Source organism: Urocitellus parryii, chromosome 1, assembly GCF_045843805.1.
Source record: "Urocitellus parryii isolate mUroPar1 chromosome 1, mUroPar1.hap1, whole genome shotgun sequence".
NCBI lineage: Eukaryota > Metazoa > Chordata > Mammalia > Rodentia > Sciuridae > Urocitellus > Urocitellus parryii.
In genome coordinates, this window is record NC_135531.1 from 262,415,970 (window position 1) to 262,443,870 (window position 27,901).

At 34.6% G+C, this 27,901-nt stretch overlaps 1 protein-coding gene across 1 annotated transcript in view; it reads right to left on the minus strand.

Annotated features, from left to right (window-relative positions):
* Bard1 (BRCA1 associated RING domain 1) overlaps positions 1-27,901 on the minus strand; it is a 70,818-nt gene that overhangs the window by 33,406 nt on the left and 9,511 nt on the right. The window contains exons 2-5 of the mRNA XM_026402362.2: positions 27,249-27,305; positions 21,854-22,002; positions 10,634-11,595; positions 1,515-1,595 (exon numbers count right to left, since the gene is read on the minus strand). Of these exons, the coding sequence (XP_026258147.2) occupies positions 1,515-1,595; positions 10,634-11,595; positions 21,854-22,002; positions 27,249-27,305 (1,249 nt within the window). The remainder of the gene's footprint in view (positions 1-1,514; positions 1,596-10,633; positions 11,596-21,853; positions 22,003-27,248; positions 27,306-27,901) is intronic.

Here is a 27,901-nt window from a genome sequence, read left to right on the forward strand (position 1 = left end):
CATACTTAGAGAAATAAATGGAAACCTCAGTCAGTAAACTTATCCTTACCTAAATACTCATACAGACTATAGGGTTGATGGAAGAGTAAAAGTCACTGTGAATATATCATCTTTGTGGTGAGATATGTGGTAATCAAAAATCTGTGCAATTCACAGAAAAGAAGAACCATGGATAAAGCACTCTTCTTTGTTGTTGTTGTTGTTTTAAAGATAATGCAGCTTTAAACCAACTATAGCTCCTCAACTGTTCCACAATACTTTTAGAGCACTAAGGAAAAAAGACCTGGTATTTAACAACCAGAGCATGTATAAAATCTGAAATTCTCTAAGGCTGAAGAAAATGCACTGTATCAGGTCAATACTAAATGGTAGACCAGCACACAGACACGTGCACCCAGTAGAGTGAATGGCCTAAGAGTTATTTAAAAGACAAGTTCTCTGCTAAAGTTAGAGGTTGTTGGATGGCTGGTGTCAGTGATAACAGAACACAGTAGGCTTTCAAAACAGCTTACTAAATAAATAACAGAACTGCTAACAATGGAATATTCAAAGATATATTACATGCAAATCTTTCCTTATTTCTAATGAGCTTCCAACAATTTCACTATATTGTATTCTCATAAATATCTGGTATATTGTGCTTTCTTTAGCACATATCAATTCATAATAGGCAACACTACATTCAACATGTCTAAGTCTGTAACTAGGAAAAAGGAACTCAAACTAGGCATCAGATCCTTGAAATTACCCACTGACCTTTACTATCATTTGCCTTAGTGGCATTAAAAATAAATAAATAAATAAATAACTTTTCTTTGAAATGTTTAGCCAGCCTTTGGATTCTAAACAATAAAGTGACTGTGATCCAGACTAAACCCTCCCAGTTTAAGAATTTGCTAAGGAAAAGTCATTATATATACCTTTCAACCTTTTCTGCATCTAGCCTAATGACAGCCTCCTAATTTCTGTGCTTAACTTCTTGTTTAAAGGATAAAGAAAAACCCTCATTTGCTGACACTCTATGCTTTCATTCAAATATCATGCTTTTGTCTTAATGTAATTAATGCATATAGCAATTGTTTCCAAGTCTTTTTACCATTCTTTTTCCAAAGTATTCTTCACATTGCTTTTATAGTAATAACAAGTAAAGACTTAAGACACTTAATTAGGTTCCAGTGACATGCTATGCTATAGAATGAATCCTGATGTTCATTAACTCTATACATTAGTTAAATTCAGCAATGTAGTATAACTGGATTCCTAAATTTAAAGGTAGTTAAAAGGCAGCCAATTTCTTGTCTGTCAAAACTGAAAAGTTAAGATGGAAAATAATTATTTTTTATACTTAATAAAAACATAAATTCTTCAGTTCAAAACGAGTATAGAGATGGCAGAGGCTTATATATGGACATCATAAAACTATAAACTTTAAGAACTATGAACATAAAGAGAAGAAGAATAAAAAAAAGTAGATACCCGGCACCAGAAACAAACAAAACAAACTAGAAAACTACCAATGGTGTCCATCCAGCATGGTCTTTAACATTCGGATCACTTCCGTTTTGCAAGAGGTATTCAACAGAAGCAACATCACCCTAGTAGAACAATGAAAAAGAAAAACATATTAAAAAATATCAAAAACTGGGGGTGTAGTTCAGTGGTACAGTGACTGCCAAGCATTCAGGAGGCCCTGGGTTCAATTCCCCAGTACTGCTGGGAGGGAAAAAGGTATCAAGAACATAAGGAAGATACTTAGGGCTTTGGGCTTTTTGTTTTTTTAAAGATTCCATCTTCTTCAAGAAAAAGTTAAGCTTAAATCTTTTCTCTACTATCTATTGCTCAAGAACTAAGAAATATTAGGCTATGCATGTATGAATAGTACCAATATATTGCATTATACTGTCTATCCTTGAATATGGAGTACAAAATTTTTATTAGTAACCCATATTCAAAATTCATCTCAAGATACTATATAAATAATCCTGGCCAAAGACCATCTGATCATGATGAAGTTTTTAAAGTTGTCATTTCATTTGTGCAAAAATCCTTTTTGCGCATACATGAAAATGATATCTGAGTATTATTTAAAACAAACACTATTTATGGCCAAGAAAGGTACTGAGTGAAGCCAATGTTAAACTGCCAAAATCTGTTACTTTACTGGCACTTACTTTATTTATCCTAACACATTAATTTAGTTTATGTTCACCTTATTTGCTTAGAGGTATTTCATGGCAGAAGCAGTAGCTATTTAAAATGGCAAAAAAGGGATCAGAAGAACGTATTCAAAACAACACATGAAATAAACATTCGACGTTTAATCCCAAGTTCAAGATTTAAAATCATCATCCATTATCAATTAACTGAATTACAGAAAATAAATTTTGACAAATCTATGATATTCCTTACAAAATCTTTCTTACTACACAAAAGGTTTTCAACCCTATTTCAACACTCTGGAAGTATATGCAATTATTGTATAACATCAGCTCAAGGATATAGTGGAGAAAAAAGGAAAAAAAGATATAAATAAGAAAAACATTTTTGTAATCAAAGCCTGTTTTTGAAAAAGATGAATAAAATCAAGAATAGGTGAATTAAATTAAGGCACAAGGCAAGGAAAACAAATTAAAGGCAGACAATACTAATTCTATCTTTAAGTTATTAAGGTACTTTTCATTGTTAAATGATATTAAAATTAAATCCCTTTCCAATTTTGAACTTTCTGTGTCTTATGTATCCTGATCTAACTAAATCCGAATATAAGTGAATGGAACTAAGAAGCCATCTTTTGAAAAAAATAAATGACATAGCTTGGAAACTATGTTGCCAACCTCCAATGAAAGTGAACCCTGGTAAATAAATTAAGACTGAAAGAATTAATCTCAGGGAATATCTCATCTCACTCTTCTTTATTTATTTATTTTTTTTTTGGTGGGGGTAAGGACTGAAAATTGAACCCAAGCCCTCACACATGCTGGGCACACATTCCACCACTCAGCTAAACTAGGCCAAATTTCTACTGTTCCTTTTCCCCAAACTAAGACCTTAATATAATATGCAAAAATATCTGACATCTTTCTTTCTCTCTTTTCTTCCTCCCTCCCTCCCTCTTTCTTTCTTTCAGTATTGGTCAATTCTTAAAGCCTTCTTAAAAAATCTCTAGTTGGGGGCTGAGAATGTAGCTCAGTGTAGAGTACTTGGCTAGCATGTACAAGATCCTGGGTTCAATCCCTAGTACTACCAGAAACATCTAACTACAAAATAAAAGTTATCGCCTCTTTTTAAAACAATATCAAGTTTTAGGAAGAAAAATGGCATTTATGCAGTGAGATGAAGATAAAATTCTCTTGAAATTACACCATTTCAGGTCACAGCAAATACAACTAAATCTGTTCTTTTAGGATTAACAGGAGAGGTATAGTTTAACTAAATTCACACACACAAAAAAAAAAAAAAGAAAGAAATCACTGAATTTATTTTGAAGAAGGCTAAATAAATAAGCTACATATGACAGAAAAAACATATACAATGTTGTGAGTTATTTTGTGAAATACTTCTTTAATGGAGATGAAATCTCCTACCCCCAATACTTTTTAAATTTATATGTGTGTGTGTGTGTGTGTGTGTGTGTGTGTTATTTTTGTTTTCCTATTGTGCATCAGGGATTGAACCCAGGGGTGCTCAACCACTGAGACACATCCCCATCCTCCATTATTTTCTATTTTGACACAGGGTCTCATTAAGCTGCATAAGGCCTGGAACCTGCTATCTTCCTGTCTTAGCCTAGTGAGTCGCTGGGATAACAGACAACCATGTTCAGCTTAATTTATATTTTTTAAACTGAGACATAAAACATAAAAATTATACTCATTTATGGGGAATGATGCTTTGGTATATGTATACATTATATAATGTTTAAATTTAAATAGACATATCTATCTCCTATCATTTCTTTATGGTGAAAAGATTAAAAAAATTTTATCCTACCTTTTTGAAATATATAATACATATTATCATCTTCTATACTCATCCCATTATGCAACAGCACACCAGAACTTCTTACTCTTATCTAACTATATTTAGCCAATACTCTTGAAATGAAAATTTTCCTCTATTTGGTGGATGTGTACAAGTCACTAATCCCCTAAATATAATTAACATTTGATTTTTAAGATTTTTTTGCTTTTTAAAAAATTATTTCTATTTTCATATTTTGGCTACTTCTCAAGTACAGAACCTTTAGAAGGTAGCTTAAGGTTTTAAAATAAATTCACACGCATCATGTTTTTATTGTCTTAAATTAAAACAAAATAACGTTAAAGGTTTAACCGACCTAAAAGTAAGCATTATATACGTTCCAAACTGATTATCCTAGTTACAAAAACCCCCCACATTTTCCCAAAATCCCTTAGCTTGCAAATTCTGTTCTTCCAGTATAACATGTATTTAGCAACTTTTGTTCTACACCCAAGTCAGTTCCAAATGAATTCAGGAATATCGACCAAGAAATAAATTTGAATTATTTTAAGCAATCCCCTGAACACCGAAGAGATAAACAGCCAGAACCATACACATTCCTTACCTTCGACATGAAAGTACCCACAAAAATACACACGCACACACAAACCCTCCTCAAAAGTTCCCTTGCTTTGATTCTACATGGTAATAACAAAAAGTATAATCTAAAGAAGTCCAGAAAATATAAACACAAGTGCAGAATGGAAGTCATACGGAACATTAAAATAGAATAGAAATAGAGTGACAGTCTGGAGAATACAGAAATTTCTTTTAAGTCACTATTTTCTTTCATGTCACCTTTTCATACTATTAAAGGTGTCTTCTATTAATATTTCACCCCTTGAAATGTGTAACTGATTAGCAAACTCCTTACTTCTTATACCCAATCTGCTTTCTCCTCTCTAGTACTTAAAAGTTTGTCATATTTTCATCTTTCTACTTTATGTAAATTTATAGTCACGCACATAAATAAAATTATGATAATTAGATAGGGTCCAATGTAACTGGATAGGCTTGAACTGATATGAAGTTTCCAGGAAATAAATTAACTTCTGCTTCACATTTCTTTAAATTACTTTCTTCTCTAGAAGAATATTTTGAGTAAGAAGCACTCACTCTTATTCCTCATAACTTAGAAGAATAATTGAGGTTTCCATAAACCACAGCTAAAAAGGGGGCGGGAGGGAAATCATCCAAGCAAAGAATTTACAAAGGCTTATAAGAAATTTAAAACAGATTTGGTATTTTCAAGTAATACTTTAAAGTCTGAGAATGTGTCCACTGAATTTTTATATGCTAACTTTTCAATGAAAGGAAAAATTCTTCACATATTCTCACATATTGCAGATTTGTGCATATTTTAGCAATATAAATTAGCTTTCCAAAAATACAAACAAAATTATTTTCCATGTTACAAAGGTAACTCTTCTAAAATATCACTAATAAAGATCTTCATAAAATCAGTAGAAAATATTACAATAAAAATTACTTACCCAGCATAGTTAAACATTTCCATAAAAAGAAACTGGACAAGTAGCTAAAACTTCCCCTTTTAGCAATGAGATGTTATTTTAAAAATAAAAAAGCCATCTAGGATAGCACTATAAAATGTTAAACACTTCTCTAACTTCTTAGAATTTACTTAATAATTTCATAAATGATTCTGACTACCTACTCAATATTACAATAAATCACTACTATTATAAAAGCAGACTTGCACGTGAATGGTGGGAGACTCACTGGAAGATGTGAATGCTGATTCCAAGGTGTTCCACAATTAAAATTGTGAACATATCATAAATGCCAGTTTACTTTCATGTCCTTTACTTTCTCATGAAGCTAGAATGCAGGACACATAAAAATGATGTGAGTATAGTGAGTTTCAAAGTCAAACCCTGAAGGAGACACCTCCCTAGGGATTTGCTCAGCTCTACTCAGCAGATCTCCACCAGCTTTGTTATAGTTTAAGCAGACCATGCCTTTAAGTTGACTTCAAAATATAATCTATTATGTCTGAATCACAAATATATCACGGCGTGCCAGCTTTGAGCCATTCTATCTCACTTGTTCAGTGCTGTGGCATGATTTACAAGTAACTATGGCCATGTTAAGAATCTGTGCCAGAGAACCTGGGATGACAGCGATGTTAACTCCAGTACTTACAAATTCCCATGCACTACTATGTCATCACATAATAGAAAATGGAAAATTTTCTTTATATTCTTAGTATTTTATGTTTTACTAAATCAAAAGAATGAACAATATGAGTGTTAATCAATCTCTCATAATATTATGTTTTCAACAGCATTTTAGGTATAAGTGACAGATACTCAAATAGGAACATGGGTTATAATGATATAAGAAGAGGGTTATAGAATTATGGGGGTGGGCAGAGAAGCCAAGTTTTGACTCTCTGATTACTCTAGTTGTCATGAAAATATAATAGGAAAGCAGTGCAAGAAATTAGGGAGCTAACTCTGTGGTGTTGTTCCCCAAAATGACTTCATGCTAAACCTCAATACCTGAGAATATATTAGCTTACATAGAAAAGGAACACTGAAATGTGACCAAGGATGTGGACCTTGAGAGGGGAGATTCATCTGTGCTAGTGGCCCCAACCTAATCAGTCTTTAAAAGCACAGAACCTATCCTGGCTACGACAGAAAGAGCATGTAAGGACTCAGCCTGTTATTGCTGGATCTGAAGACAGAGGAAGAATACCACCAACTGAGGAATTTGACAGAATCTAGAACCTGGGAACAGCCTTCAGTTGAAAGACAGAAACCAAGAACTCTGCAGTTCCTGCCAACTACCCAAATAAGCAAGGGACAGATCATTCACTAAAGCCTCTGGTAACACAACTGACAGACTCATTTTAATCTGATGAGACTAATACCAAATTTCTGACTCAAAGAACTGTAAGAAAATTAATTTGCACTGTTTTAAGTCACTAAAGCTTATTATATAGAAAGCTAACACAAGTGATCAGAGAAAAAAGACAAAGGGTAATGCCAAACATGATGCCTAGAGATAAGTTTGATACAAGATATTAAAGAATGTTAATGTTAATAAGATTCCCAAGTTCAGAGATCATTCTGCAAAGTCCTAATTGCAGCAGAGGAACCTAAACAACCCAACATAATAGTACACCTACTGCTATATTCTGTGCCCTCTCAATACACATACCAAGTATGCACAGGCAACCACACCTCCTGAACCCAAGAAAACTACACATAACTATGAAAACTGCAAGTCTACCAATATGCTTTAGGGAAAAACAACCACCAAGAAAAACCTTATCTTTTGACAACACAAAACCTGCTACTTTCCTTCATTTCCTTTGGCTGCCTTAAGAGTCACCAAATCTAAATTCATTATGCAGTAGCAACTCTTTCCTTTTTCCCTGCTCCCTGTTCCATTTTATGGTAGCTTTAACTTTAAAGCCCCTTCAAATCCTTTTCTGAAGTAGGTGGGTAAAAAACATAACTGAGATAGCAGAATTACAATATTTGGTTTTCTAGTACACCCAGATTGGTCACTCTCGGCTACAAATGAGAAAATCAGGATAAGAATAAGATGAAAATATTTTTCTACAAGAATAAATATAATGACGAATCCATTGTTTTTCCCAAGCATATGTCTCACTGAAGATCAAACTTAGGTGGGGGATATGCATTCTGTTTACAGTAATGAAAAAAAAAACTATTGTTAATTCATGATTTTAAAACAATAGAAATGAACAAACTTTATGTACTGTATCAGTGCCTTCCAACTTATAAGAAAAACAGCATTTAATAATTTAAGTTCAAAAGAACAAAATGGGTAAATCTAATTCTAGTAAGATTCTAAGTAAGCTGACAAAACTCACACGAATCAATCATGAATATATCAACAAAGAAAGTTCACAAAGACAGGATCATGCCACTATATTTTCCTTATCTTAATATTCTATTGTAGCTTTTTTCCACGCCTGGACCAAAAGAACACAAACTGTGGCTTGTGGGCCAATCTGACTTTGAGTATAATGTTTAATAGGTTTATATATTATTGTCCATGGCTGCTTTTGCTCTAGAATGAAAGAGTTGATCAGTCATGACATAGACCACATGGCATGCAAAGCTGTAAATATTTACTCTACCTCCTTAAGAAAGGGTTTATTAAAATGGGTGCAGTGGAACACACCAGTAATCCCAGCTATTCAGAAACTTTTCAAATTTAAGGCCAACCTGGGCAACTCTGTCTCAAAATAAAAAATGGCTGACAATGTAGCTCAGTTGTGGAACAACCCTGGGCTCAATCCCCAGTATCACACACATACGCACACACACACACACAAACAAAAAAAAAGGAAGAAAAATGAGGGGGGGTGAGGTACCAAAACCTAGCGTAGCCTAGACCCTAGGCTCAGAATACCCTCATTAATAAGAAAAATTATTCTTAGAATCAGAAGAAAAATTCTCTACTAACATAAGTGGATGTTTGCCTGGTGGTTTGAAAATTTCCAAAATGCAAAACACAAACTAAAGTAGGTTACATTCCTATCTACTGGTAAGAAAAATGAACAAAAAAATACTATTACAGTAACTACTTATGTCTATGAAGCACTGACAACACTGTAACATTAAGATTATAATTGATCATGTGCATAGATATAATATGCACACCTATGAAAACAATAACCCCCCCCAAAATCCTGATTTTATAAAACCTAAACATAGTAAATGTCAAAAATCTTGAGTTGTCTAAAGAATATGAGATCCCTAACATGGTGATTTGCAGGTCCCCTTTACCCAGCCCCTGAAGGGCAACAGTAACAGAGTAGTCTACATTAATATAAAAGTAAAGTATGGCAATATGTAAATCAATGGAAGTGTAACTGATGTGATTCTGCAATCTGTATACGGGGTAAAAATGGGAGTTCATAACCCACTTGAATAAAAGTGTGAAATATGATATATCAAGAACTATGTAATGTTTTGAACAACCAACAATAAAAAAAAGAAAAAAAAGAGATGAAAAATAAGGGGAAAAAAAAAAGTAAAGGGGAAGAAAAATAATTAAGAAATGCTCATTTTGTGCTTTTCCCTTTTTCCACACAAAAATACAGGAACTGCTGGGCATACTCAAATGTCCACAGCTTGTTTTTCCCAGATGTTTTATGTTGCCCACCAGCTTCATGTTTAAGAACCTCCAAAGGAATCCTTCTACACCACCCAGTTCTCTATCCATCTAAAGATTTCATGAATTTTCCACGTGAAGTTACTGAAAGAACATAAGAGTTCCTCTAATTTAGGACTAAGCTCCACACATTATCTTTCCTATCACTTACTTGCAAGAAATCAGAGCAGTCTATAAGACTACTGAGCTTACTATCCCCTTTTATGGGCAGTACTGTGTCAACACAAGTGCACCTCATTCTCAGAAAGCTGTCCAGGTTCCAAAGAATAGCACTGCCATCCCAGGTACTGAGGCAATAATTAGAAAATTAATTTGATGAATGGCTAGTAAAAGAAATGGCTGACTGTGAGGCACAGGTAGCTCCTTTGTGGCAAACTTCCGAAGTTTGTTTTTGTTCTGTTTTCTGATACTAGGACTTTAACCCCAAGGTGCTTTACCACTGAGCCACATCCCCAGTACATATTATTTTTGGAGAAAAAGTCTTGTAAAATTGCCCAGGCTGGCCTGGATCCTCCCGCCTCAGCCTCTCAAGTCACTGGGATTAAGTATACATCACCATGCTCACCTATAGAGCCATTTGTGATAGTCAAATGCCCAGGGTCACTTGAAAAATATACATCTTTCAATGTTCCGGATTTTGGCAGGGCCCACAAGGAGCATCAGAGACAGAAGCTTGTCCCCTCTCACACAGCCTCCAGATCTTGTGCTAGGTAAAAACATCTTGCCAGCAATAACTTAGCTATTGTCTATATTCATTAAGCTTGGGTGGAATGGTTAAACAAAATGATGAAAACAGAACCAGACAACAGCAAAAGTACTTGGCAAAGCAGAAGCTGCAATATTTGAATACTAGTTTTCTCCTATAATATAAGATCATACTTCCCAGACCCAAGGATCACTGCTCTAATTGAGGTGAAGAGACAGTCCCTGTCAACTTCGCTTCCCCAGTTCTGAAGAAGTATGGTATCTGCAGTAATATCCTAGTAAACCTAGGATATTTTTCATAAACCCCAAAGAAATTGCCTTAAGGGTGTTCTTTGCTATAGTTTGGGTCTTCGATGTCCCCCAAAGGTCCATGTGTTAGAGGCTTGGTCCCCAGTGTGATAGTATTGGAAGGTGATGAAAACTTTGAGTAATGGGGCCTAGTGAGCAATCAATCTTTAGGTGACTGGGGGTATGCCCTCAGAGGGGACAGTGAGACCACAGCACCTTCCTCTTCCTCTTCCTCTTTCACTCTGCTCCACCACACATTCCCACCATGCTATAACACCACAGGCCCAAAGCACTGGGGCTGGTCCTGAACTGAAACCTCCAAAACTAAAAGCCAAAACAAACCTCTCTTTGTAAGCTGATTACAGCAGGTATTTGTTATACAAACAGAAAACTGCCTTACACAATTTCACTCCAAGATTGCACTTCAGAGTAACCATCCTACCTTGATAGAAGCAATATGAAGCAAAGTTTCTCCTCTATGGTTTCTTTTCCCAACCATAGAGCTACCAGGAAACAGCTTCCTTGCAGAGGGGCTCAACATCATTCGTCGGTAACTTGAACTATTCAGTGTAGATGGTGGTGTACATGGTGAAAGGCTAATGGACTCATCTGATGTATTACTGTTTTTCCTCTTCGTCATGTCATCCCCTTTAAGTTTGCTGGGAGGTGGGGAGGAACAGTCAAGCAATGGGATGTTTTCTGAGAGAACTGTTTGCTTAACGAAATCTCCACTGGTGCTTGGAATGCTGCTTTTACATCTCTTAGACGTGGAGCCAGACAACCTGCGACAACACCCACGTTTGCCAGGGAGACCGGAGACCAAAGCTGCCTTAGTTGTAAGATCACTGTCAGTGACCTCTTTCTCCTCAGGAGTCACCTCATTCTTCCCCTCAAGGTCTGGAGACTCTATATGCTCAGCCAATGGTAAAAAGACCTCAGTTAAGCTTCCAAAGCTTTCAGATTCTGTTCCAGAGCCACTTGCTAATAAGTCTATTTCACCATTTATCTGTGGACTAGTGATAACTGATGGTGAGCTACAGAAGGATACCACCCTTTCCTTAAATTCCTCTTTGGAGTCAAGTTCACCAGCTTCTTTTTCTACTTCTAAATTCCATTCTTGGTTGATTTCAGCTAAAGTTTTCTTTTTTTGCTTCTTTGCAGATGTTGTAGAAGCCTTTTTAGCCCTCTTAGGAACAACTACAGGAGGACTTGAAGAAACAAATTCATACATTGATGCTTGCTGAGTTCTATCATCTTTTACTTTTTGAGGCTGGGTCTGCACTGAAACTTTACTCACAACATATCTGACCCTCTTGCTTCGAGGACTAAACCACATCTTTATTGAATTCTTCTTGTTTTCCGAATCATTGAATATATTTGTTCTAGATGTATCATCTTTCAAATCTGATAGAAAAAAGAAAAAGATCTGTTATAGGGACTAACTTTTCCCATCTTGAGCTAACAAAGAATTTTGTTTATAGTTCTTCTAAGGTACATAAATTTGTATTTGTGTACCTCTTTCTCAATCCTAGACTATGCACTCTTTGCAAGAAGGCAGACGCTCATTCAACAAGCATTTGCTAAATCCTTCTTTGTGGTAGACACCATAGTAGAAACTAGAGGAAAAGCGAGAACTCAACATGGAACTGAAGGGAGACAGAAAAATAAGTGAAATATATAGTATGACAGAGGGCAATAAAAGATATGGAGGGAAATACACTCATAAAATAGAGAAAGAAACAACTGGGTGTGGAAGTGAACACCTGTAATCCCAGAGATGTGGAAGACAGGGGCAAGAGGATCACAGGTTCAAGGCCAGCCTCAGCAACTTACCAAGACCCTGTCTCAAATTAATACTTAAAGAAAGGAAGAAAGGGAGGGAAAGAGTGAGGTGGGGGAGGAAAAGGAAAGAAAAGAAAACGAAAGCAAAGAAGAAAAGGACAGATGTAGGATTTAATAAGCAGAAAATAATTAGTGTTTAATGTTTCAAAAATTGCAAATCAATATAATTTACTATATCAACAAACTAAAGGAAGATCATGTGACGTTCTCCATAGATACAGAAAGAAAAATTTGATAAAATTCAACGTAATTCTTTCTTTTTCTTTTGAAGACTTAGTGCTGAGAGCCACAGCGGAGTCTGTATGGCCCCTGGCATTTTGCCAACAGTATTGATTGACAGGCGAGGCATTAATATCCGCCTTTGCCACTACTTTTGAGTTCTTGCACTATTTTGGAGTTCTCATGGGGATTTCTGGGGATTCCCCGAGAGTTCCCTTTGGTTGGGGAAGTGCAGGAGGAGGGATTTCCCAGAGAGATATTTCCGGCTGGGGGTTCCTGGAGGAGCCGCGTGGCATTCCGGAGAATTCCCCAGGAGCGTGTGTGAGGTTTTTTCTTGCAGTTCAAAAATAAAGTTTGTTCCTGCTTCAGTGGCTCGTGATTTGTGCCCAGCCAGACTGCGGCAACTTGGTACCAAAAAAAAGCTAAAACTAGACTAACACATGAACTAGTCGTTCCACCTTTGGGTATGTAACCACGGGATATCCGATCAGTACAACAAAGAAATGACTATTCACAATAGTTAAGACATAGATTCACCCAAGAAGTATCTACCCACAGACGAATGGATAAAGAAAGTACAGTATACATACACAATGGAATATCACTCAGTTGGTTTTTTTTAAAAAAAGAGAGAGATAGTTATTTGTAGAAATATGAATGGAACTAGAGAATATTAAGTGAAATAAGCCAGGTATTAAAAAAAAATATGTTCTCTTTCACATGAATAAGTTTAAAAAAGTTGATTTTATTGAAGTAGAGAGTAAAAGAGTGTCACTACGAATTAGTAAGGGTAGAGGTGTAGAGATAGAAGATTGGAAAAGGGTATCAAAATACTATTAGGAGGAATATGATCTAATATTCTATAGCACAGTAGGGTGACTACAGTTGACATAAATTTGTGATATATTTCATGAACAGCTAGATGGGACTGAAAAATTCCTAAAACAAAGAAATGATACAAGTTAAAGAAAATGTAAATACAAATTATCCTGATTGGAAAATTATACATTGTATACATATATTGAGTTATCACACAGTTCCACCAAAATATGTACAATTTTAACAAGTAAAATAATTTTGAATGGAAAAAAAAGGAGTAAACCTTAATGTAAACTATAGACTAGTTGAGAATAATGAGTCAACATAGATTCATCAATTACAGCAACTACACTACTCTAGTGGATGTTGATAATAAGGGAGACTCTGCATGAACGGGGGCAAAGGGGAAATAAGAATTCTGCACCTTCTTCTTAGTTTTGCCGTAAACTAAGAGAGGAAATTTTTCCTTCATACACTTTATGGTTCTAATAGAGAATGAAAAGACATAGAAATCTATGTAAAATGACAGGGTTAAAATCTGTAAGTTTAGAGTATTAGGAATAAGTCTCAAAAAATGTGATAAATTCACTGAATAAATTTGTGTCTAAAAGAGTATAGTAAAAGTTTTTCCTATCCAACAAATTGTACAAACCACCCACTTTTCTGATTCTGACAGCCAGCTTCCTTTTTGTCTTACTTTGTTTTTGCCTTTGATACCATTCATTTTCTTTAAAAAAAAAAAAAAAAAAAAAAAAAATCTCTTGGGGCTGGGGGATAGCTCAGTGGTGGAATGTTTGCCTAGCATGCACAAGGTGCTGTGTTCAATGACCAGTATCACATAAACAAACAAACAAACAAAACCCAGCGAATTTCTTTTTTCCTTGAAGTCGCTCTTCCTGCCCCTCCTATCCATATTCACATACATAAAATCAACCCAGGTCAGGCAGCACAGTGGTGAATACAAGGATAATGCCCAGTATATATTGATGAATAAATTATTTGATACCCTCTTCAAAATTGAAAAGTATTTATATAAGAGACATTAGAATTAATTTAAAGACTACAGTTGCAACTCAGTGGTAAAGCATATATTTTTAGCATGCATTTGGGATATGCTTTATGTGTCCTATTAAGAATTTTAAAAGGAAACTACTTGACATGTTTTCCTCCTCAGATGTCATTTCTCATTCAAGCCAAGAATTTTGTAAACAAACAAACAAAAAAGAAACTCCTACATTACAGAACCAAAAAGAAAAAAAATTAATAGAAATGAGTTCTAAACATTAGATTCTTTAAGAAAAATGCCAACTGCCACACTTGGTGCACCTCATTCTTAAGGACTAATAGCAGCCACTCTGTGTGAAATGTGCTATGTAAAATTTTCAAATGGGCTTTTTCTTAAGAACTTTCGTTACTTTAAAGACACAAAATAATTTTAATTTTTAAATTTTTTTTGAGAATAACTCTTTTCAATGTTCTCATTATTATGGTTTAGATATAAGAGGTAATGCAAATGCACCCAAAGCTCAATGCAAATGCACAACCAGGCAAGGTGGCTCATGCCTGTAATCCCAGAAGGGATTGCAAGTTCAAGTCCAGACTCAGCAATTTAGCAAGGCCCTAAGCAATTTAGGGAGACTTTGTCTCAAAAACAAAACAAAACAAAACACCTCAGCAGTTAAGTGCCCCTGGGTTCAATCCCAGTACCAAAAAATAAAAAAATTAAAATTAAAAGAGAGAGGTGGGGAGAGAGGAGAGAGAGACAGAGAGAGAGAGAGAGAGAGAGAGAGAGAGAGAGAGAGAGAGAGAGAGAGAGAGAGTGTGTGTGTGTGTTCAGAGGTAAAATGATTGGTTAGGAGAGCCTTAAGCTAATTAGCGCATTAACCTACTGATAGGACTTACTGGGTGATGACTGTAGGTAAGTTGTATGTGGCTGAAAGTGTGGCCATGGGGTTTATAGTTTGTCCCTGGTAAGCAGAATTCTCTCTGATTCCTGATTGTCATGTTCTGAGCTGCTCTCCTCCTCCATACCCTTCCCTTTCATGGTGTTCTGCCTCACCTCAAGCCCAGAGCAGTGCAGCTGCTGTATGAACTGAGACTTCTGAAACTGTGAGTACCAAATAAACGTTTCCTCTAAAATTGTTGTTGTTAGGTCTTTTGGTCACAGTTGCAAAAAACAAACAAAACACAACACAACTATAAGCATTCATGTCTAGAAATACTACAAAGTATATTATCATTATCATATATTTTTATTTCCTTCCAGTCACTTTTTATTCAGAGAACCCCATGGTTTTATTGTTTACCAATTTAAAATTATTAATACACCAGCTAGGGACAGTGGCACATGCCTGTAATCCCAGCAAAGTGGGAGACTGAGAAAACAGGAACACTAGTTCAAGATCAGCCTCAGCAACTTAGCAAGGCCCTAAGCAATTTAGTAAAAAAAACCTGTATCAAAATAAAAAAAAAAGGCTGTAGATGTGGCTCAGTGGTAAAGTGCCTCTGGGTTCAATCCACAATACCATGAAAAAAAAATTATTAACATATCAGAAGATTGTTTCAATTTATATAAAGTTCAAAGTCACTTCTTTTGTCTTGTCTTTTACCTCATAATCCATGAGTACAAAAGTTCCATCTTTATAGACAGACTTACCAAGTAAAAGGTAAGAAGAAATAAAAAATATTTGATTTTGAGAAATAGATAATTACTCTTTAACTCAGTAGAAATTTCAAACCTGATCCCTACCTAACCGGAAGGGGGAAAAAAAAAATAACAAGTATACTCCCAAACAGTGACTACTTCCTTCTGGTGAAAAGGAAGCATTTCACTGAAGACAGAAAACCAATAACTCACCTAGATGCAGAAGTATGTATCTGAATAAGGAAAGACCCTCCTAACCTTTCTATCAGGTTACTGATTGATTGATTGATTGCAGTACTAGGAATTGACCCCAGTGGTACTTTACCGCTGAGCTGCATGCCCAGAGATAGATAGATAGATAGATAGATAGATAGATAGATAGATAGATATTTTTTTTTTTTTTTTTGGAGACAGGGTTTTAAGTTGCACAGGGCTGGCCTTGAACTTGCAATCCTCCTGAGTGGCTATGATTACAGTATGTACCACAGTGCCAGATCAAATATTTTTTTAATATCATAGTTGAACATCATATGGTCCACAAAGTGTTACTAAGACAGGATCTTAGAACTAAAACAATCAGAATGAGGCATCTGTTCACAATGTGATTTTACATCTAAATTCAACAAGGTCTTTTCTTTGCACCACTAAGTCGATTTGAAAACCAAGCCATTTCTGATATAATCTCAAGACTAGAGGAAAGGTCAAAAGGAAATGTTACCAGGACTACTTTTAAAGACAGACTCAGGATTACAAAGATTTAAAGGTTAACCTTCAGGTAATCTGTAAAAACCTGTATTTGGTCTTTTAAAATTTGTTTCTTTAAACACAGATGATGACATTTTCAATAAAAATAAGTCAAATCCCAAAGTCCTCAATGTTTATAATCTTACAAAATGCAGAATTGAGTTTTTAAAAGAAAATTAAGGTTTACAAGTGTACTAACACTCAACTGACTAAAAACACTAAATCTAAAAAGGAAACAAATTTCCTTATCAGATGTACATACTTTGTAACTTATAAAGAAATGTATGACAAGAGTATCTATTTCTGCAATGTATACAAACACAATAATTTTATTGATCATCTTGTAATAATTACCTTGCTCAAAAGATTTTGATTACCTAATTTGGTATAACTAAGCAAGAACCACAACTGCTAACATGACCGTAGATTGGTGACTTTTACACAGCATATCTAAGATAAAACTGTAAAAAGCAACTACAATACTACCACCAGAATATAAATCATACAATTAACAGCTATAACTGTTTTTTATGGGTGAAGGATTCTAAGCATGATAAATTATCATCTAAAGAAAAATACTGGTCCTTTCTCTACACAGCAAATTTCTTAATGATGACAGTTAAAAGAATTCTATTCTCTGAATTTAAATATTTCAGAGCACACCACAAAATATACAGGAACAGAGATGCACATGTTACTAAGGAGCTGCTTGGCCAAGTTTTTTCTTAAAATTTAATAAAACTATAGAAAAGAGAAGCAATTAGAAAAATGTGATTTCACTATCATTAATCCACATCAAAGGATTATAATGATGTACATTGTGTGCCTTTCAAATTATTCTCTATTATAAGTTTCACAACAAAAGTTGAGAAATCTCTTTGATTAACTAGTCCCTTATTAAAAAATCAAAGGAAAGTACTTTTCTTATCATCTGTGTAACATTAACACCTTCACCAAAGAATGATTATTTTATAAGAAGTATTTAGTTTTATTAAAAAACAACAGCAACACAGCTATTCAGGCCCTCATCTTCATCTATCATAAAATGTTACTGCACATATGAAACATTATATAATCACTCCAGAAAGACTGGCATCTCTCTCTAAATTGGAAAACTGTGAATCCATGAAAGCTTGATCAAAGCATTTTTTTTAATGTTACCAACACCAACAAGTTTCATAAAACTCAACCAGCACCTGCAAGGTCTAATTTAATATGATAAGGCTCAAGGGAAAATAAAAACTTTAAAATTTTACTCTATTAGTACAAAGAAGATTATGTTATAAAGAATAAGGTAAAATTATCCCTAAATGGCCATCAGAAAAATATGAAAGACAACCTCTTCTCTTTAATGTACACTGAACCAAGAAAAATCTGTTGGAAGCTCATTTAAGCAAGTATTACTATAAATCAGGCTTCTTTATCTTCAATATACCATACACTATGTCCATGATTTGACAAGTTCTTCCTAATTACCCACCTTAATTACAGTAATTATATATTTTATAGTAAATGCAAGTAACAAGGTTCATTTGGATGATAAATTGTGAACTACATGGTTTTTAAAAAGACAGAGAAAAAGTGAGAAATGTTTAACCATTCCACTTAATTCATCATCTTCAACACGTGATTTAACAGAATTATACAATTTTGGAGCTAGACCTTAAGATTCACTTAATCTAACACCCTTATCTTATAATGAGATCATTTTCATATAAAGAGGACTGACATCATTTGTTTGCAATTACTATCTCCTTTTAGCTGCTATATGGTATACCTTATTACCATTTCAGTTTTAAAAGTACTTACTAGATAAACTAACACAGAGGACTGTAGTAAATGTACCACCGAGATAAACTACAAGGAAATAAAGGAATATACTCCGAGAAAAAAAATCCCACATACTCCTAAAGTCCTCCCGGAATATACTGGCCTTTAAGTAGACAAACTTGTAATGATGCAATTTACATTAAAATTTTAAAAAGCTTTGTACATGGAATTAACATACCTGGATAGATACATTTCAGTTTAATTATACTATGGGTTTACTATCTATCAAAATAGCAAAAAAGGGTATTACATTATACAAAAGGAATCATGTAAACCAAAATATCAGAATTTATTTTAATATTATTTTACTTAACTTTAGTCTCTATGATATCAGTAATAGCACTGCCATTTTTCACCCAACTCAGTTCAACAAAAAGTTCTAACAAAAAATTGCACTAATTGGAAGAAAAAAATGGTCTTCAGTCTACTCACCTACAGGATGAGGGAATTAAAGATGATTCTCTATTCTCCTAAAATACTGGTTATGCTTTATCTGAAAGAGTGAAGTTCTGATTCATCTTAAAATAAGGTAATGTTGAAGACAGCATTATTAAGTTCTGTCGAGGACTGAAGGGATTATTACCTTTTCCTTTTGGTGCTGGCAATGGAACCCAGGGCCTTGCATTTCACTCATCAGAGTAAGGAAAATAAACACAAAATGCCTTCAGAAAAGGAATTACCATTAATTCTCTCTTCCAACTTCACCTACACTTAGATGAGACAATATTTTTGGCCTCAGATGTCATCTAGAACCTTGTTCTAAACTCAATTTTCCTAAACCTTTTTTAATAATGAAATATTAGAGCATTTCATATTGCATAGTCTATAAAATATGAAAATTATACCAATGACTCAAACGACTCAGTACAGTAAAATTTCTGGAAGAGTGGATCTTGTTCTTTTTTGTACCCCAAGGTCCCCAGGATCCCCATATGCCATAATTGAGGGCAATTAAGGTTGCATGGTCCTCGTCTCATTTTATCACTATTAAAAATGTCATTGTTACTTGTTATGGGTTAAACTGTTGTCCCTTACTTGTCCCCTAAGTTCTTTGTTGAGGACATATACCCTAGTGTCTTAGAATATAACCTTCATTGGAAACAGGTTCATTGTAGATGTAATTAGTTAAATTCAGCTGGGCACAGTGGTGTAAGCCTGTAATCCCAGTAGCTTGGGAGGCTGAGTCGTTCAAAGCCAGCCTCAGCAAGAGTAAGGTGATAAGCAACTCAATGAGACCCTGTCTCTAAATAAAATACAAAATAGGGCTGGAGATGTGGCTCAGTGGTTGAGTGTCCCTGAGTTCAATCCCCAGTACTCCAGGGGGAAAAAAAAAGGAAAGTTCTTTTCTTTCTTTTGGTACCAGAGATTGAATCCAAGGGTGCTGTACCAATGAGCTACATCTCCAATCCTTTTTATTTCTTATTTTGAAACAGGATCTCACTAAGTTGCCCAGGCTGGCCTCAAATTGTGATCCTCCCACCTCAGTCTCTTGAGTCAATGGGATTACTAGCAAGAGCCACCACATCTGACAAATGGGAAATTTGATAAACATTCATACAAGGAGAGCATCTTGTGAACAGGAAGACAGCCATTTCTGAGCCAAGGAGTCAATCCCAGAACAGATTCTCCCACACAGACTTCAAAGGTAACCAACTCTGCATATACCTTGATCTCATTCTCCTATCCTTGAGACAACCAGTTTCTCTTCTTTAAGTCATCCAGTCTGTCACACTTTGTTACAGTATCTCTAATAAATGGATATATTACTACACAGTAACTAGAAGAGTTTTGTCTAAGAGTCTCAAAGTATTTTCTAACAAAAGAAACTTGCTTGTTTGGTCTGTTTTCTGTAACTTTTGCTAAATACTTTATACATTTTTTAATGTTAAAAAACTGTGTCTCCTGCTAGCATCCCTCACCCCTGGTATGAATGTGTTTTATCCTTCCATCCTCTGGCTGCCTAGATCAGTAAATAAAATTGATGTAATATAATTTATAAGTAATACTGTTGACATTCTGATCCCAATGGAGGCTATACCCTGCCCCTCTTCAGCCCCTCCCCATGCCCTATAATAGCATCCATGTGTATTAAAACTGAAGAAGTAAATGTTTAAAGAGTTAAAAAAAAAAAGTTCAAGATAAAACCCAAAATGTGAATACACAGCAAATTATCTTAACATATTACACACTCTTAAGAATCTTATGAAGCCACGTTCACACTAACATGAAATTTGTTCATATTGTACAATTGAATCAAGGGCTCACTGATCCTTCCTGACCAACTCCAAACACTGCTTAAGATGCACAGACCCTTGCCTGAGAATCCCTGCATCAATCCATAGTGCCTACAGGTGGGGGGCTATGGTGGGGGAGGCAAGATCATACACCAATCTTTCCAACTAGAAAATAAACACATCGAGCACATCTTTGAATAAGGAGAAAAAGAGCCCCAGAAAACTAATGACAAAACTTTTCCCCTCTATATTCTTAAAAGAGGTTTATAACTATAATATTATTTTTTTAAAGAGCACCTCAAAAAAAAAATTGTGGACAACTATATCTGAAAATAAGAACTTTATCATCATAGCATATTTCATCATAAAAAATGAAGTCTAATACAATGATCCAGATAATGAGATGAAACTCGTCAAAGGTAGACTATGATTTAAATTCTTCTTAAAAGTATGAACATTACCTATTTAACTCATTTCTTTATTTTCTCCAATTTCACCTTTATTAACTGACAATAACATATCATGACAGAATTCAAAGATCAAAAGACTGAAAAACAGATATTTAATAATTTTATATGAACATTATCAATCATTAATGGCATCCTGCCAAGCAAGAAAAGGTTCTCCTATAAACACACACTAAAATGACATGATATGGTCAATAAAAAGATAACTCCAATATCCAATTATGAAGATTCAAAACACTTTCCTTTCTTTTCACAGCTAATTAGTTCTCAGTAGAAAGCCCAACGGAAAGATATATGGTTAATACACAGAGACTAAGAACAATTTGAAAAACATTAACCCCCATTTAAATAGAAAAGAAAATGAATATTAGATTTTTGCTCGTTCAAAATGTGTTCATCTAATTAATTCAGTCTAGAAAAGTGATCCTGTATTCTATCTTGCAAAAGTATATTTAAGTGAACTAGGCATTATTAAGGCCCAAATCACTATTCTATATATATTCCACAGAAATTATAACTGTAAAAAGCAGCCAATATGAAGTAGTAAAAAAAGTTGCTGGACTGACAATCAAATGGAATGGACTCTATCTTTCCTGCTTTTCTTACCAACTACATAAGTGACTGAAAGCAAGATCACTTAACCTTTCTGGACCTTGGTTTCCCATCTAAATCTAAATAAGGGATTTAGATTGATCATCTCTTATGTTTCCTATCAATTATCAAAATGATTCTCAAAAAAAACAAAAACAATAATCACTATAGATCATAAAGTCTGAAATGTCATTCATAATTTCTGGTAAGATGCTTTATGTGACTAATACCAATTCATTAGTTGATTAACCAAGGAAGAAGAGATTTCTCACCTGAAAGCGTATTGTTATGTAGCAAATTCCGAAGCTTACTACAAAGCTGGATCATGCTATCCAACTGTCTGTTGATCTTGACATCTAGTATCCAGGCTGGAGTGTAACACACTGGACATCCAGTTCCAATACAATCACTTACACAATCACTTAAATTAAAAAAATAAAGAAACATCAGAATTTGAACTCCAACAAAACAAAATAAAAAAAAACAGTGGATTTTGAGCAGAAGTAAACAGCAGAGGTTGTTCTAACATGTAACAGCCAATTTGTTCAATTGGTGTTTTAGATAGTTTCAAACACACATACACACACACAAAATCTAAATCTAAAGCTGTTGATGTAATTTGCTATGAGAGACTTGACTTTGACTGACAATGATCAGGCAAATAAATCTATAGCTGCTAAAGGATGAGGTAAAGGGAAGATGTAAATAAACAGATCCAGTATCTAAGTCAATGTAGCCATGCATCTCAACCTCTCCTATCCTAAAGCTGAACACTCTACTTCATGGAAATGCCTAAAACTAGTGCAAAGAGACTGGAAAAGTATCTTTAGTTTCATTTTTGGACAAGTATGTTAAGGCTTTAGTTTGTGAGAAAAGATATTTGGTTCTTTCAGATAAGTTAATCTGTAGATTCAATTACCTCAATTGTCTGAGTGTTACAGTCTCAACATTAGGATAAAAGTGTTTTTCTAACTTTTGGGATTACAAACCCTCTGGAAATTTTATGAACATAAATACAGATTCCCGTAAAAACTTTTAAAAAGAGTAATGGAGCTTGACAATGCCCCCTGAGGCATATTTTGGAACTCCAGAATCCTATAAATCTACTCCTTCTTTTGCCTCATCAAATAGGTGTTAGTTAACATGGGAGTATAATAACTGTAAAAGTCAGGTCTTCCCCAAGCACTATACTGCCATGTAACCCATTCATTTATAGGCACAAAGAATGACTACAATATGAACTATCCTTAGACAAAACCTGTGGTATTTCAATTTTTTTTTTTTTTTAGTCCTTGGTTCTTAGCATTATTTTTGACACAAAACACCTCCCCCCTCCACAAAAAAAAAAAAAACTTTAAAAATGAATCTGTAACAACTATTCTGGAGCTGGAAGAGACCTTTGAGATAATCTAATTTAATAAATGCCCAAATTCTTTACCAAAGCAACTCCTTAAGTTTGTTTGCTTACACTGCTTAACTTGATCCTGGTACAGCAGTGTGGACTTGTAGTCCTAGATACTCAGGAGGCTAAGGCAGGAGTATCATTTGAGCCCAGTACCAGTCTGGGCTACATAGTGGACACTATCTCAAATCAGAACAGAAAAAAAAAAAAAAACAAATTTACAAAATAAAGAAAAAGAACTCTCTTGATCCCAACACACCCAGGCAATTTAAATAGATTTTTGTGTACAACATTTGAGGAATACCAGTAAAATACAATCTGAAATCCATTCCTTAAGAACCACTGCCATGTTTTCAGATGAAGCAAATGAGATCCAGTTAGTTAAGTCACTTTCCAACACTGCAATACTACTTAGAGCAGGCTATTTTATATTTTAAATACAGGTTAAGCATCCCTCATCTGAAACCAGAACTGTTTGGAACCAGAAGTGTTTCAGAGCTTGGAGTTTTAGGACTTTTGGAATATCTGTACAGACTTTATCAGTTTAACATGCCTAATATGAAAATCCAAAATTTTTTGAGAATCATGTCAGCACTCAAAAATTTTCACATTTCAGAGCATTCTGGGTATCAGATTTTTGGATTAGGAATGTTCAATAGTATTCTGTTTTATAACTTTCTCAAATTATTATATAAACATCAATCCAGAATTCTGAAAAATACATCATTTCTCAATAGATCTACTTAATGCAGTGAGCCAAAAGATCAATTCAAAGTATTGGAGAAACCAATGGAATTTAATGCAGACAGTCCAAAAACATATAGCTTCAGATTCTACTTGTCAAGTTTTGGTATAGTTTACCTAAAAGAGCTATTAAAACATGACTTTTTCCAACAACAACTATGCATAAGGTGAGATATTCCGTACACATTTGAATCAAAATGACACACATCAGAACAGAATAAAAACTATACCAAACATGAGAATCTAGTTGTCATCTATTAAGCAAGACATTAAAGAGATGTGCAAAAATGTATAATAATTGGATTATAAAATAGTTATTTTAAAAGTGTTATTTATGTTAGTACATAATGGGCTTATTGCTATTTTAAATGAATTATTATGTTTAAAAAAGTCTCCATTATATACAATCAATTCATACACAAACACACATACACACAAACAAAAGCTCTTTATGCTTCTCAATTTTGAAAAGTATAAAATGATCTGAGACCAAAAGTTTGATTATTCTTGTCACATGCCTTAAATTAATTATACCTTAAAGAGAGCACATGAAATACTTTATCAGGGATTGGCACAAGCATATAACCATCCCTCAATATTCACAGGGGATTGGTTACAGGACTTCTGCAGTCCCCTATACCCTGTGGATACCAAAATCTCTGAATGCTCCCGTTCCTTATATAAAATGGCATAATATTTGCATATAACCTATACACATTCTCCTGTATTCATTCTTTCTTCATGCTAAGTTGCTGAGTACTGACACTGGCCTGGAACTTGCACTCCTCCGCATGCCACCCACTCAGCTTTCCCATATACTTTAGATCATCTCTATTATTTGTAATACCTAATACAATGTAAATGTTATAAAATAGTCATTATTAAACTGTATTATTCAGGGAAAATGAAAAAAAATCCTGTATATGTTTAATAGGAATGAAATTTTGTTTTAAATATTTTGATCTGTTTGATTGAATGTAGGAAAGAGAACTGTGGAGAGAGTCAGCCATACCTTGAAATTACCACAACACTTAATATTAAAATCTGTACCTCTTCACCCTGCCCTACCTCTATTTCAGTTGAATTATATCAAAATCATCTTTTAAAACTCACTGGTCATCAGTTTTATGAAACTTAAAAAATCTACAAAGAATCTAAACACCTGCCCTAATGCTTGGCATAATCTAATCACAACAAATCCTAACTGCACAGAATGGATTCTTTCATCTGTTCATGTTATATACACAGAATCATTTTCTCTTTCAAGATATTCTCATTTCTCTCTTAATCTTTTATTGGCCATTTTAAGTTACAGACCCCTTAGAATCTGATTAAAGGTATGGATTCTTTCTCCTCACACACATTTTACATATAATTTCATTATGTTCTACTAGTTTTGTTGGTGACCTATTGTACACAGTGAGCAAACCTATGGTGCATTAACTGAAACAAGATGTGCTGCTACAGAGTGGGGACAGGGAGTGGATGAATTCTTAAGGGGATCACAGAAGGTATTTTAGGAGGCAGTGACAGCTCAGCTGAAACATAGCTCATGAAAAGTCAGACTCAAGGTATATTCCACGTGGAAGAAATAACAAGTGCAAAAGCCCCGGGGCGAGTTTAGAGTGTTTAAGGAGAAAGTGGCTAGAATAATGTGAGTCACAGGGAAATGAGGTCCACAAGACAGGCAGGATTATAGTTCCTGTACAGCCTCTTGTGAACCTGCATACAGAGTTTGTATTTTATTCTAATTGTAATAGGAAGCCACTGAAGGATTTTAAGGAGGGCAATAATATGGATATGATTTACACATTTAAAAGAACACTTGACAAGAAAGTAGAAATGGCCAGGCACAGCACACCTATAATCCCAGTGACTTGGAAGGCTGAGACAGAAAGATCCCAAGTTGGAGGCAGGGTCCTGTCACAAAAAAATAAATAAATAAGTAGGGCTAGCAATGTAGCTAGGTGGTAAAGCAGCCCTGGGTTAGATCCCTAGTACTAAAAATAAATAAAGTAGAAAATGGAGAAGAGGTAATGATGCCAAAAAGGAAAATCCAGGTATGAAACTATTACAACAGTCTGGGGAGAAGGAAAACAAAAAAGATTTTCAGTGGCAAATATAGAAAAAAGTAGGAAAATTCATGATTCAGCGCACATTTTAAGGTGCAATTGATAGAAATTAATCATGTGGGATAAGGTGAATGAGTAATCAGGTATGAGTTGCGGTTTTCTGCCTTAAGCAAAGACAGTCTTCAATGAAGACTGCCCAGGCAGGAACAGGATGAAGGGAAGATTATCAAGAGATGTGCTGTGAACATAACAAGTTTGAAATGCGGTTTCATTATACAAATGGAGATATCAGGTTGGCAATAATACCATCTCCTAACCCCTCCTCCATACTGTATGTACCCTCAAGTAATATGGATTTATTTCTAGAAAGAAATAAAGCATACTGCCTCCCACATATCCTCAAATCACTGAATTCACATATTAAATTGTTTTCATACATACTCAAACTTCAGAATATAGTTTGTTCATGCCAGACAGTCACTCACATAACTAGAAATAATTAAAAGACTCATTCAAAGGAGCCTATATTATATGCTTAGGTCAAGACATTAAACTCTGCAACTAATTTCTCCTGACAAAGAAACAAAATGAGATAAAAATATAATCTTATAACCTATAAACCAGGGCCTTTCACATTATAACATGGATATGATTCCATACAATTATATGAACTGTGTTCCCTCAAAAGATGCTGAAGTCAACTCCCTAGTACCTGTGAATATGACATAGTTTGGAAACAAGGTCTTTGTAGATGATTAAGATGAAATTATTAGGGTGAGGCATAATCCCTAGAACTGGTATTCTTAGAAAAGGGTAAATGTGACCAGGGAGAGAAATATGCCATGCCAACAAGGGAGAATGCCAAGAACAGGAAAGCAAAGAAGGAAGAGAGAGATACATCTACAGGCCAAGAAACTGCAAAGATTGTGAGCAACCTTGAAGAAACAAGGAGGGGTCAAGAATAGACTCTGAGAACCTTCAGAAGGAATAAACTCTGTCAACACCTTGATCTTGTACTTTCAGCCTCCAGAACTCTGAAGACAATAAATTTCTATTGTTCTAAACCAATCCATTCTTGGTTCTGTGTTACAGCAGCCCCAGGAAACTGACACAAAAATTCTAAGAATTAGACTTTCATAATTTATAAGTCTAGATTTAAAAAAAGGGCATTTGAATTATATAAAAGACATTAATTCTTCCCCAAAAAGTAGCAAAGCAAAGGACTAAGCTTTGTGACTTTGGACAAGTTATACTCTTGGAGCTTAATCTTTATTTGTAAATTAAGTCAGTTATAAGGATCAATATGAGATTATACACAGTAAGTTGCTTTGCAGGCTATGAAAGTTACACAGACATGAAGTACCATTATCAACATGATTACACAATGGTTACCTATTTAAAAATATAGTTACATTATATATATATATATATCAAGGCCTAATTACTTACCTACAGAAGATGTGCTCACACCCTCCTAAACACACGGGCTCCCTCAGAATATTAGTGCTGTTTGAACAAAGAAAAATAGTTAAGACTTAAGAAATTATGAACATTTCATGCCCAACTTTTATTTCATTAAAAACAAGGCCCAATACCACCACATTTTTCCTTTCACCAAATAGAAAGAAAATACTAAGAATAAATTCATTTAAAAAGCTTTTACTCCCCTAGTTAAATATGCTCATAGTATGACTGCTGAATTCAAATTGAAAACTATCAAAACCCAGTGCAAGTGGTAACATTTTTTATAATGTAAGTCAAAGGAATGACCCTGCTTAATCACCACTAAACCTCTAAACTTCTTGGTGATAAAACTAACCATTGGTATCTTCTTTCACCTAATAAGGTCCATCTTCACCAAACAATAAAAACAATATGGTAAAGACCACAAATCTCAAAATGTGACCCAATAATCACAATGACATAATGTATCATCCAACGGAGAAATTTCTTGACAATTAAATTTCTTGGGTGGTTGATAACTGTAACCAACAAATGCAACCTAGGACTGTTCCAAGAAAACTAGGACATATAGTCACCTTGACCATAAGAATCCACAGATTCATTCCCCTAAGCAAACATGTATTTCTTTTTTTAGAGAG